Source organism: Sinocyclocheilus grahami, unplaced genomic scaffold, assembly GCF_001515645.1.
Source record: "Sinocyclocheilus grahami isolate Dianchi unplaced genomic scaffold, SAMN03320097.WGS_v1.1 scaffold120.1, whole genome shotgun sequence".
Lineage (NCBI taxonomy): Eukaryota > Metazoa > Chordata > Actinopteri > Cypriniformes > Cyprinidae > Sinocyclocheilus > Sinocyclocheilus grahami.
The window spans coordinates 190,635-205,804 of record NW_015505299.1 but is presented as its reverse complement, the minus strand read 5'-3'; the positions used below and the strand labels follow the sequence as shown (position 1 = coordinate 205,804).

At 35.8% G+C, this 15,170-nt stretch overlaps 1 protein-coding gene across 1 annotated transcript in view; it reads left to right on the top strand.

The window, feature by feature from the left end:
• LOC107589774 (nucleolar protein 10-like) overlaps positions 1–9,501 on the top strand; it is a 13,553-nt gene extending 4,052 nt beyond the window's left edge. Inside the window, exons 2-4 of the mRNA XM_016278304.1 lie at positions 1,509–1,831; positions 5,404–5,506; positions 9,238–9,501. Coding sequence (XP_016133790.1) covers positions 1,509–1,831; positions 5,404–5,506; positions 9,238–9,378 — 567 coding nt within the window. The 3' untranslated portion in view covers positions 9,379–9,501. The remainder of the gene's footprint in view (positions 1–1,508; positions 1,832–5,403; positions 5,507–9,237) is intronic.
• Positions 9,502–15,170: the final 5,669 nt, after the last annotated feature.

Here is a 15,170-nt window from a genome sequence, read left to right as displayed (position 1 = left end):
GTAACCAAGGAAACACTGTATCATTGCTGTTCATAAGTGCGGCTCTGCTGTGTTTACAGCGGTAACCAAGGAAACACTGTATCATTGCTGTTCATAAGTGCGGCTCTGCTGTGTTTACAGCGGTAACCAAGGAAACACTGTATCATTGCTGTTCATAAGTGCGGCTCTGCTGTGTTTACAGCGGTAACCAAGGAAACACTGTATCATTGCTGTTCATAAGTGCGGCTCTGCTGTGTTTACAGCGGTAACCAAGGAAACACTGTATCATTGCTGTTCATAAGTGCGGCTCTGCTGTGTTTACAGCGGTAACCAAGGAAACACTGTATCATTGCTGTTCATGAGCGCCTCCTGCTGGCAGAGAGTGCATCTGCGTCTCATTCAGAGCTTCCGCTGTTTAGTTCAGATGTTTTATGTAGTATAGTTTCACAAAACTAAAGTCAGACCATTCTGTTTTTGCTTCAAATTTCGAAATGATACAGTCTAATTTAGTTTAAAAACTGCTCATGTTGCATGTATGCTGCATCTTTGTTTGGATCGTGATTAAAATGCAGTGGTTGCCTCTCATATTAAATGGAAACAGCACAGACAAAGCCTTATTTTATTCATATTAAGAGATTTCTTTTATTTGTGTAACTTGTTTGATTTGGAGTTTATTTTTAAAAAATTATTTAGTTTAATTATTTCAATTTCACAAAGAAACGTGCAGCAATAGCCTAATAAAACGACACCTTTTCAGTTAGGCTACTGTATAATGTCTTCAATCTCATTTTGTTAAAAAAAATCGTGAGAAAATCACAATCGTGAATCGAATCGTGAGTTGAGTGACTCGTTACATCTCTGTTGTAGTCACCCAACATTTTTTGTTCATTTGAAATCCAGCTGTCATTGTTCATCTCTTTATTTGAATGTTTCTGCTGTTGTTGCATTTATTACAAACTTAACAACTTTATAATTTTTTTTTAATGGGGGTCGTTAAAAAATGTGAATGTTAAAATAGGAGTCCCCTGGGAAAAAATGTTGGGAACCACTAATTTATATTTTTGAAGATATTAATCCATAATTATTGTATTTTACTACTGCAGTGTAAAGTCAAATAATATACTTACTATGAAATATTCATTTTTTTACAATGCACTTGTAATACAAAATATTTCTGTCTTCTAAATGATAATAATAATAATAATAGAGATTATTATTATAATTATTATTATTACTATGTATTCCCACTCATGCTGTCTGGCTTGAAGAATGTCAGACAGCAGTTTTAGTTAAGAAAATACTTTGATTGTAGTCAAAAGTAAATTAACTTGGATACTGATCAAGTTTGACTAATTCAGAAGTATTAATAAAATCTGTAGTATTTCACTGATACTAAAATAGCGCTGATGAAGACGGCAAGGCTTTGTGAACAGAGCTAAAGTCGTCTGATTGTGGAAATTATGAAAATAAAACGAAACTTTGGTGACAAGTAGTGGATGTCACATTGAGATTTCTCTTGATCTCACTAGCAGGATGAGGAAGAGGAGGAGGTGGAAGGCCGTGGCAGCTCAGAGGAAGAGGAGAGCTCTGATGATGATGATAAGAGCTGGGTGCAGGAAGTGAGGGAGCAGCGCCGTCTTATACGGGCGGAGGAGCGGGAGCGCACGTTCAACCAGAGGAAAGAGAGGAGGCAACAGGACCGAGAAACCAGCTTACAGAGCTCCGATCCAGTCAGGAACCGCCAGCAGGAGCCTCTGAACCAGAGCCAGAACCAGCCCAGATTCTACCAGATCAAAGCAGGAGAGGCGTTCCGCAGCTTCGGTGACGCGGCCCGCAAGCAGAAGATGCAGAAGTAAGTGACTCTTCTCAAAAATCATTTTAAAACCTTTTATACAGGCTTTCTGTGGGTCTTAAAAGTCTTAATTCACCCTTCCACAATTTAAGGTCTTAAATTGGAGCAGAAAATTATGAAGTTATGGCATTGAATGTTTCATGCACTGCAAAAAAATGAATCATTCTCATTGTTTATCTTTTTTTTTAACCAATATAAATATCTGAACATCCTTAAGTCGAGAAGTTTACTTGAGATGCAAATTGAAGATATGAAGTAGAAAACTTGTTTTCTCTATAAATTAAGTTGATTTTTCTGAGCACATTGGCAGATTTGTTCTTGTTTTTCAGAAAACAAGACTTTTTGTTTTAATTATAAACTCATTTTGAGTTTATATCTTAAATCACTTAAATCATTTTGCGCCTCAAGTTAATGTATCTTTAAGAATCTTTATTCATTTGCACTGGAAAACACACACAACAGTTACCGTTATTTCCATATTCTAGTGATTGGGAATAGGCATTCAAGCCTTAAGCTGGTTTGTTTTTTATTTGTAAAATTAATTCAAAAGTAACGGAGATCTGTTAGGCTGGGCGTACACGGTGCGGTTTTATTATTTTTTTATGTAGTAGTGCGAGCTCGTACATGACTTTTTCCCATTTGGAGAAACCGCATGGAAATCGTTGATGTTCGTATGGTCGTGGCTCGCATCCTGTGAGAGGAATTTACAAGCCGAACGTCTCTCGAGCTCCCGATAGTTTTTAAGCATGCTTAAAATATTCGGGGAGTCGGCCCGATTTTGTCCAGTGTATAGGCTCTCCCATATTACAACCACACATATGCTAGATCTATGTATATTATAAGAACTCAGTGGCTACTAGGCGACCCCATATTGTGCGGATACACCGACACACACACAAATCTCTCCAGTGGTTTTTGTTGAAAGGAAAGGCTATGCTGTGCTCTGCTGAATGTCAGTCCCTCCAGGATTTCACGGGACTTTTTTCAGATTTTTGCGGCCTACAATGACTGATTTTGTTTGGTGGCGTTTCTTGTTTTGCAGTGAAAATAAACCGCAGACGACATTGTTCTAACATTTATATTACCGTTTTGACCTCAAGAGTCATTGGGCTCTGCAGTAATTCATAAAAAAGAACACTGAAAGAAATGAAAAGAGAAAATTGTCCTCTTAACCATATAAAACTATCATATTTAATGCATGAATGTCTAAGGACTCTAAATTATCAACATGAGCAAAACTTTGTTAAAAAATCTCTAGGTCATGATCAAAATCATATTAAAATTAGTGCTGTCAAACGATTAATCGCATCCAAAATAAAAGTTTTTGTTCACATAATATATGTATGTGTGTTCTGTGTATATTTATTATGTATATATAAATACAAACACATGCATGTATATATTTAAGAAAAATATGTCATGTTTATATATTAAATATATTTATATACAATATGAATATAAAAATATGCATGTAAATATTTTCAAAATATATACTGTATGTTTGTGTCTTTATGTATACATAATAAATATACACAGCACACATACATATATTATGTGAACAAAAACTTTTATTTTGGATGTGATTAATCGCAGTTAAATCAAATAATTTGTATCAAATAATGATACAACAGTGTTTTGAGGAACATTTATTTGTTCATCTCGCAATCATTGTAGGCATACTGAATTGCATACTGTTAAAAAATCACATTCATTTATATTTTTGGCCATATAAATAGTAAATGCACCAAATAGCTGTTTTTGTTCAGTTTGGGCTTCTGAATAAAATTGAGCAGTTTTTCCCCCTCCATATTCTCATTATATCACTATATGTGACCCTGGAGCACAAAAGCAGTGTTAAGTCGCTGGGGGATATTTGTAGCAACAGCCAACAATACATTGTATGGGTCAAAATTATAAATTTTTCTTTTATGCCAAAAATCATTAGTACATTAAGTAAAGATCATGTTCCATGAAGATATTTTGTAAATTTCCTACTGTAAATATATTAAAACTTAATTTTTGATTAGTAATATGCATTGCTAAGAACTTCATTTGGACAACTTTAAAGATGATTTTCTCAATATTTAAATTTTTTTGAACCCTCAGATTCCAGATTTTCAAATAGTTGTATCTCAGCCAAATATTGTCCCATCCTAACAAACCATACATCAATGGAACACTAATTTATTCAGCTTTCAGATTCAAAAAATGTAACCTTATGACTGGTTTTGTGGTCCAGGGTCACATATGGGCAATAAAAGCCTGGTGTATCCCTGACAAAACCAAAAACTTTATATTTTATTTAAAGGTTAAAAAAAGGTCCATTAAAAATGATTTTCAAACTATTACTGAATTATTTCAAACATTTCGTGGCTTATAACAAGTTAGTATAACAAAAAGAACTTTAAACATAAAGCCTCGTACACAATGGGGCGATTATCGCGCGCTTATCGCCAACGTTTTTCGCCGCGTCTTTTGTGTTCATACCCAAGCGATTTTCGCTGGCGATGAGCCGAGTGAACGTGCAAATTCACTCCCTGACATTAGATGGCGCTTAATGAAAAACAGAAATGCCCCGGTACACATCGAATCCTATTTGATCTGCAATTCCTCTCCATAACAACTCCCTCTTATTGAGATTTTTGTAGTCGCGGTCGCGTTTGTCATAAAGCCCTTTGTGTTCAGACACCAATGAGACCAGCAGCTCTACATTCATCTTGCCTCGATGCATCTTCTTGGTCTACTTACTTCCTCTTTGTCGTTAGGTATCAATGTGTGCTCGGCAAGACCGTTTTGTGCTTGAGCGCCACCAAGTCATGTTTTACTGTAACTTCAGCAGCTCCAGGTACATGAACAAAAGCGCCAATCTCATTGGTCGGCCATTTTTTTTTACGCGGCGCATCAAACCAAAAAAACTAGCCTGAGGCGTTTTTTAAAAAATGACACTTTTATGCCTTGCGTACTCACATTGGCGCCCTTTGTTTAGTCATGAGGCGTTAAACGACGGCGATAATCGCAAGCGATATTTGTCCCGGTGTGTAACAAGCCTTAACAGTACTTTTGAAGAATACACAAAATGTATAAAGTCTTTGGTGGTTTGATACACCAGAGCGAATACGAAAATCTGAACGGCTATTTGAAAACATGTAAAAACTGGCTGACTTCCTTTCTTCCCCGTGATCGGTCTGCCAGAAACGGAGTAGTGCAGCCTGCTGTGTTTACAGGGTAACCCAGAAACCGCTCTACTGAAGGTGCTTGCGAAATGAGTGAAGGGGCTCTAGCCTTAATGCACATCTATTTTCACATTACGTTTTGTGCCATTCATTGCTATGGCGCAAAGAACGCTCCTTTTATGATCACTCACACATCTTAGTTCATCGCGATCTCACAAACTTCCGTTATAATCGCTGAAGCTCTCTACACTGCACAATGAATCTCTCTGTTGACTATTGACTCTCTATTGACTTTAACAGAATTGAGTATTATTTGAGTCATTGGATATGTGTTGCTTATTCTTTTGCTCGATCACTGTGCTTGTAAACGTGAGTGTAACAATGTTTGACCTCACACAGGACGTCTCTGGAGGAGCGACTCCAGCGGGAGCAGAGCTCAGGGAGGCTAAACTTCAATGACACAGCAGTTGGAAGCAAACAGCTCACTTTCACTCTCAAGAAGGTAAGCATGATGATGGCACCATGGCTGAAGTCTGAGGCTTTATGCCACTCGTTTGAGCTCTACTGATGGTTCATCATTTTCAGTGGGTTCAGATGATAATGAGCATGCAGTTGTGATGATGTAAACCTAGAAATATATACAGAGTTAGGTAGATTACTTACAAATTTTAGTCCATTACTGATTACATGATGAAAACTGTAGTTAGTAATGTAATGTAGGTTACTCATTTTAGGTAATGTATTCTGACTACTTCTACCATATTGATATTAAAAAGCAAGAAAATATATTCAGTTTTTTTACATCAACATCATAAAATGCATTAAACCAGGGTTTCTCAAACTGGGCTTAGTGTGAGAACTGCAGTGGGTTTGTGAGTTGATAAAGTTAATATTTAATTAAATCATAAAAATTAAAAACACTAAAAATATTTATTTAATTTGTTTACTTGTATGTCAGTGTGACCATTAAGCGACATCGAACTGTAAACATGCGAATGTGGTGGTAAATTATTGAAATATTAACTTCCTCAGAGATAGTAACTTACATAATCATTTGTTTTATACATGGCCTAATTGCATGAGGGGTGTTTTTTTCCCCCAAATTCAGAAGCATGGCTTGCAGGTTGATTTACACGATATTTGTGAGTATAGTAAAAGCTAAATGTATGACATGCAGTAGGATTTTGCGAGAGGAAATTCTAAAAGATAAAAAAGAAGAATTAGGGAGAATCAATAGATTATGAATAATTTAGTGCCATTGTGTGAATATGTAATCATGTAATCCATAAAAAAAGTCACTGTAATCTGATTTTGAGCATTATAAAATGTAATATACTGTAATTACGAGTACTTAATTTTTGGAATCAGATTATATATATATACATATATATATATATATATATTGTGTGTGTGTGATAGATGGATGGATGGATTGGATAGATGGATAGATAAGATAAGATAGATGGATAGATAAGATAAGATAGATGGATAGATAAGATATGATAGATAGATAGATAGATAGATAGATAGATAGATAGATAGATAGATAGATGGATAGATGGATAGATAGATGGATGGATGGATGGATGGATGGATGGATATATATATAGATAGATGGATAGATAGATAGATAGATAGATACTTTATGAAACGATACTGTGGGAATAAATGCGTAATAAAACACTAAACTGAGCAGAACTACTTTGATAAGCGGAAGAAGATGTGGTCAGTCAGTAGTAGTATGGAAATATGATTCTTCTTTTGCGAGTGGAATGACATGCAAGCACTGCTTTTGGCTAGGATCGATACTGTCGCAACCAATTTGATGAAATATTATATTATTAATGTTATATATATATATAGATAGATAGATATATATATATAGATAGATGGATAGATAGATAGATAGATAGATAAGATAGATAAGATGGATAGATGGATAAGATGGATGGATGGATGGATATATAGATATATGGATGGATGGATGGATGGATAGATAGATAAGATGGATAGATGGATAGATAGATAGATAGATAGATAGATAGATAGATAGATAGATAGATAGATAGATAGATAGATAGATAGATAGATAGATAGATAGATAGATAGATAGATAGATAGATAGATAGATAGATAAGATGGATAGATGGATAAAATGGATAGATAAAATGGATAGATAGATAAGATGGATAGATAGATAAGATGGATAGATAGGTGGATGGATGGATGGATGGATGGATATATAGATATATGCATAGATGGATGGATGGATGGATGGATGGATGGATGGATGGATGGATGGATGGATGGATAGATAGATAGATTTAATTAATAATAAAGTCATCCCTTGTTCCGTCTTCACGTCTCGCCCTTTGTTTGTTTGAATGAAGAAGGTTATGGTGTGGTAAGATTGGGTCAGACTCATTCCCAGCTCAGATTTCTGCTGACTCACAGCAAACACTGAAGAATGGCTTCTGTTTGCCCTGAATTCTCACCGTTGTTTTCTGTCCTTTGACCCGCTCGCACGCCCATTTAATTCCCATACTCCTCCTGTCTGTCATACACATCATCGAGGGAAATCACTTCGCTGCATTGTTTTTAAACGGTCCATTCTAATACCTGGATAGTTTGAGGTTCTTCCGCTCCTTCCAAAGTCTAAACAAATACATGGTGGACCTTAATGTTCTTTGCATTCAAGGAATGAAAAACGAAATCTGTGTGAAGTATCTTTACACAGATCTTTTCCATTCATGGCCATTCAAGCACCATTAAAAATAAATGAAAATTAAGAATTAAAGTAGTCCGTCTGACTCATGCGCTATAATCCATAAAGTCTTATGAAAGCCATTTAATAGCTTGTGTAATAGTTCAGTGATGATCTACCCGTTCTGCTGTAGTTCTCAATGAGTTATGACGCTTTTAATCTCAAGGAAGTATGACACAATTAATGTTTAAAGTTTTGGCTCACTACATTTTTTAAAGAAATTAATACTGCTGTTTAGCAAGGATGCATTAAATTAAAAATCACAGTAAAGGCTTTTATGATTATAATAAATGTTTCATATAAATGCTGTTATTTTGAACTTCCTGTTGGTCAGAGAATCCTGAAAAAAAAAAAATTTTCCATAAAAATATTAAATATAAAAACTCTTTTCAACATTAATAAGAACCGTTATTAATAACCGAGCATGAATAATAATTGATTGCATATTAGAATGATTTCTACAGGATCATGTGACACTGAAGACTGCCGTAATGATGCTGAAAATTCAGCTTAGATCACGGAATTAAATGACATTTTAACAGATATTTACATAGAAAACAGTTCTTTTCAATTGTAATAATACTTTACAGTAATGCTGTTTTACTGTATTTTTGATCAATCTTGGTGAACATCAGATGCTTATTTTTTTTAAAACATTAAAAACTAAATCATAGTGACCTTTTCATTGGCAGTATAAAACCTCATTTGTTCTGGACTGTCTCAACCATTCTGTTTGTGGAAAAACAACAACATGCAAGTTAGAAATAAATGTACACTTGGAGAATTGTTTGGATGAACTATTCCTTTTCCAGATGTGTTATCCTCATGAAAACACCTGCTTGTTCTCTGTGGTTGTGCTGCTACATTCACAATAGAGCAAAGAATTCAACACAAAGTGTTGTAATAGTGGATTAGTTTGGAGCACTTTGAAAAGTACAAGCAGTAGTTGATTTTCTATCCATTTTAGTTAAGATGATCTCATTAAACTTGAATAGATAAATTACACTATACCACCAACAAAACAGAAAATGGAGTAAAAATATACTGATGAACAGCTGTATTTCACTATAAATAATGTAAAATGCCATGCAAGGACCTTTTTCCGAACTGGTTTATTTAACAGTCCAAACAAACCAACGGATGACTAAAGAAAGCTGATGAATCGCTAAAATGAATCAAGCTTCCCAGTACTTCTTGAAAGAGCGAGAACGAGCGCATTTGATTGCAGCTGAGTGAGTTGTGTGACCACTACTCTGTTAGTGGAAAAGCCACACTATTTTTAAAACAGCTGAGCTAATTGTTGTACTACTGTAAGTCTACTGTGTCACTGCATTTAGTTAGTCAAAACTCAACGCTGCTAAGATGCAGCCAAGTCTTTTTTTAACCTTTTGGAACAAATTCAAAAAAATAAAGTTGTGGATCATTTTGCCTTTGCCATTAATTGTTTGGTATACTTGTACTTTCATCAGACAGAGAGGCAACGATTTCAACAGCAGGCTGAACGTGACCATCATGAGGAGAGGAGGAAGATCAGATGGGCGGCTGGACACTTACATTCTCACAGGGGAGGACGAGGAAGAGGCGGAGGAAGAGGAAGGAGACCTTTTTAAACTCAGAACTAATCGTGCTCATGGACGTTGACATGCAGGGCTTTTTATACAGCCTTAAACCTGATCACAGACATCTGCAGGAATTACTTTTGTGCTTCAAGAAACTGTTGTTACAGTTCCAGATGCTGTCAATGATTCATATTAAGAGACTTGTGTGTGTGTGCGCGCGCTTGTGTGTGTGTGTGCGCGCGCGTCAGACCTCCCTTTTTCCACAACATCTCTCAGTACAGTCTAAACAGGACCTTGAGTTTTTTGAAGAACCTAAATACATTTTTTATCAACATCTGCTCTGTCCTGTTCTGATTTACACACACAAATCAATTCGCGTTCAGCATCGATTCTCTTTTAGTGCTAATCATTTGTGAAATGCTTTTGATTCTTTATACGAGTTTACAACTAAATCATGGGTTTGACTCGTACAAAACTACTTAAACGCGGCAAAATCAAACATGGCCATGTCCCATTTTACACACACTTTATAAACAAAAGTATTGGGACACAGCTCTTCAGAATTCAATCAGACCTGTTGCCACAGGTGAATAAAATCAAGCTCCTAGCCATACAGTCTGCATTAACAAACATATGTGCAAAAAAGAAAGGGTTGTTCTGAAGAGCTCAGTGAAGTGTGATACGATGCCACCGTTGCAGTTTGTGAAATTTCACTCCTGTTAGATAATCCATCTTTAACTGTAAGTGGTGTTATTGGAAATGTAAGTTATTTTACATTTTTATTATATTTACATTACCATATAAATGTAAATTTATAAAAAAAACTATTGTTATTAAACATGTAAAGTCACTGAGTGCTGAGGCACATGGTACGTAAAAGTCACCAATGCTCTGCCGATTCCAGAGCTGAAGAGATACAATCTTCCACTGACATTAATATCAACACAAACTGTGCGGCGGGAGCTTCATTGAATGGGTTTCAATGGCCGAGTGGCTGCATGCAAGCCTCACATCACCAAATACAATACCAAGCGTTGGACAGAGTGGAGTAAAGCACACAGATACTGGACTCTGGAGCAGTGGAAACCTGCTCTGTCACCCCTCAGACTGTTTGGCAGTCTGATGGTGAGTCTGGGTTTGGCAGATGCCAGGAGAACGTTACCTGCCTGACTGCATTGTGCCATCTGTAAAGTTTGGTGGAGGAGGGATAATGGTATGGGGCTCTTTGTCAGGCCTAGGCATCTTTCTTCCAGTGAAGGCAAATCTTAATGCTTCAGCATCACAAGACATTTTGGACAATGCTATGTTTCAACTTTGTGAACAGTTCTATTCCAGCATGACTGAAGATCTTTAATATTGTATCACAGTCTTGCAGCTTTCAGGAGGCATGCTGACGTAGTATATACTGCATATGTATTATGTTTGCCTGTAGCCTTTAGTATCTAAATTAATTTGCTGTATTACTACTTATATGTTCATACATTTAAAAACTGCTCTCAAAACTTTTTTTTTCATATTTTGTTTGTGACAAAATGTATTTTAAAAAAGGCTACCTTTGAGACGTGCAAGGTGTCATGTGCAATATAAGCCCCAAAATATATATACAGTATCTCACAGAAGTGAGTACACCCCTCACATTTTTGTAAATATTTTATTATATCTTTTCATGTGACAACACTGAAGAAATGACACTTTGCTACAATGTAAAGTAGTGAGTGTACAGCTTGTATAACAGTGTAAATTTGCTGTCCCCTCAAAATAACTCAACACACAGCCATTAATGTCTAAACCGCTGGCCACAAAAGTGAGTACATCCCTAAGTGAAAATGTCCAAATTGGGCCCAATTAGCCATTTTCTCTCCCCGGTGTCATGTGACTCATTAGTGTTACAAGGTCTCAGGTGTGTTAAATTTGGTGTTATCGCTCTCACTCTCTCATACTGGTCACTGGAAGTTCAACATGGCACCTCATGGCAAAGAACTCTCTGAGGATCTGAAAAAAAGAATTGTTGCTCTACATAAAGATGGCATAAGCTTTAAGAAGATTGCCAAGACCCTGAAACTGAGCTGCAGCATGGTGGCCAAGACCATACAGCGGTTTAACAGGACAGGTTCCACTCAGAACAGGCCTCGCCATGGTCGACCAAAAAAGTTGAGTGCACGTGCTCAGCATCATATCCAGAGGTTGTGTTTGGGAAATAGACCTACGAGTGCTGCCAGCATTGCTGCAGAGGTTGAAGGGGTGGGGGTACTTCTGTGAGATACTATATGCATACTGTGGAAAAAGTACCAAAAATTGTTATTTTGCAAACTACTATGATTTTAGAGACATAATTCTAATATTGTACACTATTTAGGACAGATGCAAATTGGGACACAGACATAGACTTATAAACATGTAACAGACACACTCCATCCTCTGATGTTTGCCATTCTCTTGATTTTAACTAACCTCACATTGCATAAACTAACACCCTCAGTATACTATAATTTAGACCGTTAAAAGTCAGATGTTCACCACGTTTTCTAGACTTTCAAATAACATCTGCTATAATGGAAAATGAAACTGTCTGCTGCTGATATTTGAATGTTGAGAGAAATTTTGAGAAGTGAAAGCACAAGATTGACCATCTGATATGAGATTTGCTTATAGTCACTTCCTCCTGCCCTCAGTGTCAGACTTCCTCTGATATCAGATCACATAAACATCTCGCCGCTGTTGTAGCGGTGGGTATTTTCATCTTTGGGGCAGGGTTACTATAGTTAACTAAAACTAAAACCATAGAAATGTGCTTACCTGAAATAAAGTAAAATGTAACTGAAATCAAATATTATTTTATTTCGATAGCTGCCAAACCAACAATTCTCATTTTCATTTACTTTAACTTGTACAAAAATAACCAAAACTATAGCTGAAATATATATATATATATATATATATATATAGCTTATAAAAACACAAAAAAAATCTAAAACTTTAATTAAAATTAAAAAAATAAAGATAGTAATAAAATAAACTATAATACTATTTCACTGATGCTAAAATAACACTTCTATGGCAGACCTGGAGGGACAATTGCATTATTTACTTGAAAATAACTTGTTACATAAAATAGAAAAAATGTGAACTGAATATAATACATACATACTATAAAAAATGCTGGGTTAAATACAACCCAGTGCTGGGTAAAATGGGGACAAATCCAGCAATTGGGCTGTTTTGACCCAGCGGTTTGATTACATGTTTAACCCAACCTTCTGGGTAGTAACCCAACCGCTGGGTCAAAACAACGCAGTTGCTGGGTTTGTCCCTATTTTACCCAGCACTGGGTTGTACTTAACCCAGCATTTTTTTTAGAGTGTATACTACACTTATTTTATTTCAGAATTTTTGTTTTAAATTTTCATTTAGTTTAACGTACTAAAATAACTAAAACCAAAATGTAAAAACTTATTTAATAAAAACAAAAATACACAATAAATTTACTAAAACTTAAAAAAAACTCATTTAAAATATTAATGGATAGTATAATAGTAGTTCAACGATACTATAATAGCATTGTTTCACATCGTCTTTCCCTCGTCAGTTCCTGAAAAACATTAGAAGATGGTACATGAAATCATACTATATACATTCTGAATATAGTCACAACGAAAGGCCGTAATTTGCCAGTAAACACAGCCTTGAGTGCCTTTTATAAAATGGATACAACTTAAAAATATTAAGAACAAATAAAACATTATTTAAATAATCAAATTAGAAGATCTAGCTGTGACGTGCACTAAAGTCTGTCCACTGCACTAATGTGCAGTTAGATGCATAGTTGCTGCTCAGTAGTCGTTTCGTTGACCTCACCCAGGACTGAGCACAAATATGGGCTTAAATGTTATAATGTATTTCTCATTTATTGGCAAAGACAGAGCACTTTACAGCTGGAGCTCTTCCATGAAAAGATGCTTTTACAGTAATTGCGACTGATATAAGGCTCGTGTCCAGTGATCGAAGAACATAAAGGGCTATTAAGCGATCATTTCAGGTGTTGTGCTTCCAAAACATGCTCCTAGGGTAATCAATAGAGTTTTATGACCTGCAAGACTTTATAAAGAGCTAATGCAATGACAGAATGACGCTGATGCACTCAGAGTGTCCTGTCCTATAAAAACTCTTCCCTCATGCAAAACAAATACACAGTTGGACATTTGAAATGTAATTGATATGCAAAATATCAAACCAAGTGGGATTTAGTGTAAAGAAAAGCACAAGAACATTTTTCCAAGCAAAACATTTCACAAAAAAGGTTTGAAATAGGAGTAATGAAGACCGGCTGTATTAGAACACGATTGCCAAGAGGTAGATGAGTTTGTTTCTTCATCAGATTTGGAGAAATGTAGCATCGCATCAGGCTTCAAAATCCATAAACTTGTGTTCAGTTGTGAAGATTATCAGGATGAAGAAAACATGCAAGAATCCTAAACTTCCGGAGGACACAGAGCTTATTTTCTACAATAATCCAAAAGCCAATGGAAAAACAGCTGATAAAAACATCACAATAATCAACAAGTAATCCACACCAGTCCATCAATTAACGTCTTGAGAAGCAAAAAGCTGTGTGTTGGTAGAAAATAAATCCCTCATTAAGACATTAAGTTTAAACCATTGCTTCCATCTAAAATAGTCCATAATCCATAATAACTCTTCCTCCAGTGAAAAAGTCATCTTGTCTGAATCAGGAGAGAAATATGCACAGATGAATGAAGTTGAAAACATCTTGTGGATTATTGTGATGTTTTTATCAGCTGTTTGGACTCTCATTCTCACGGCACCCATTGACTGCAGAGCATCCATTGGCGAGTAAGTGATGCAGTGCTACATTTCTTCCAGATCTGTTTTTTTTTGCTTTGTCATTATGCCATATGGAGTGAAAAGTGACTTTAGCTTCACCCTGGTTCCCTTAAAAAAACAAAAACAATATATGATTTTTTTTCCATTGGCTTTTGGATTATTGTAGAAAATAAGCTCTGTGTCCAACACAAGTTTATGGATTTTGAAGCCTAAATACAATCTGAACGAGTAAGTGATGCAGTGCTACATTTCTTCCAGATCTGTTTTTTTTTTTGCTTTGTCATTATGCCATATGGAGTGAAAAGTGACTTTAGCTTCACCCTGGTTCCCTTAAAAAAACAAAAACAATATATTATTTTTTTTCCATTGGCTTTTGGATTATTGTAGAAAATAAGCTCTGTGTCCAACACAAGTTTATGGATTTTGAAGCCTAAATACAATCTGAAAGAAATAAAAAGCTACATGTAGACTATAATTAATCTTCTGTCAGTTCTTCCTTTAAAGGAGACATATACCCTTTTTACAATATATAATATAAGTCTCTGGTGTCCCCAGAATGTGGCTGTGAAGTTTCAGCTCACAATACTCCACAGATCATTTATTATATCATTTTGAAAATGCCTATTTTGAGTGGAAGCAGAAACACGCTGTTTTTCGGGCCTGTCTCTTTAAATGCAAATGAGCTGCTGCGCCTTTACAGCTGTGCCTTTACAGCTCGTACCTGCTAAAAACATCTGTTTTGGTTCTGATTATCATGTTTATCGTGCTGAAATCATGCGTTTTAAACCTTATGAGTTTAAACTTCTGATATAGGGTTTTCTGAGCGCACACATCCGAAGCACACGCACAGAAAGCGGCTGTCACAGCATGCGATTACTAAACTAAGTTCTCATTCACACACAAGTCTACGTTAAAAACACACACGAGTAACAAAAACAGTGGTTTATGTCTAAGAAGGTGAACAGCTGGGAAATAAATCACATGTTTATTTTAGATCTGTG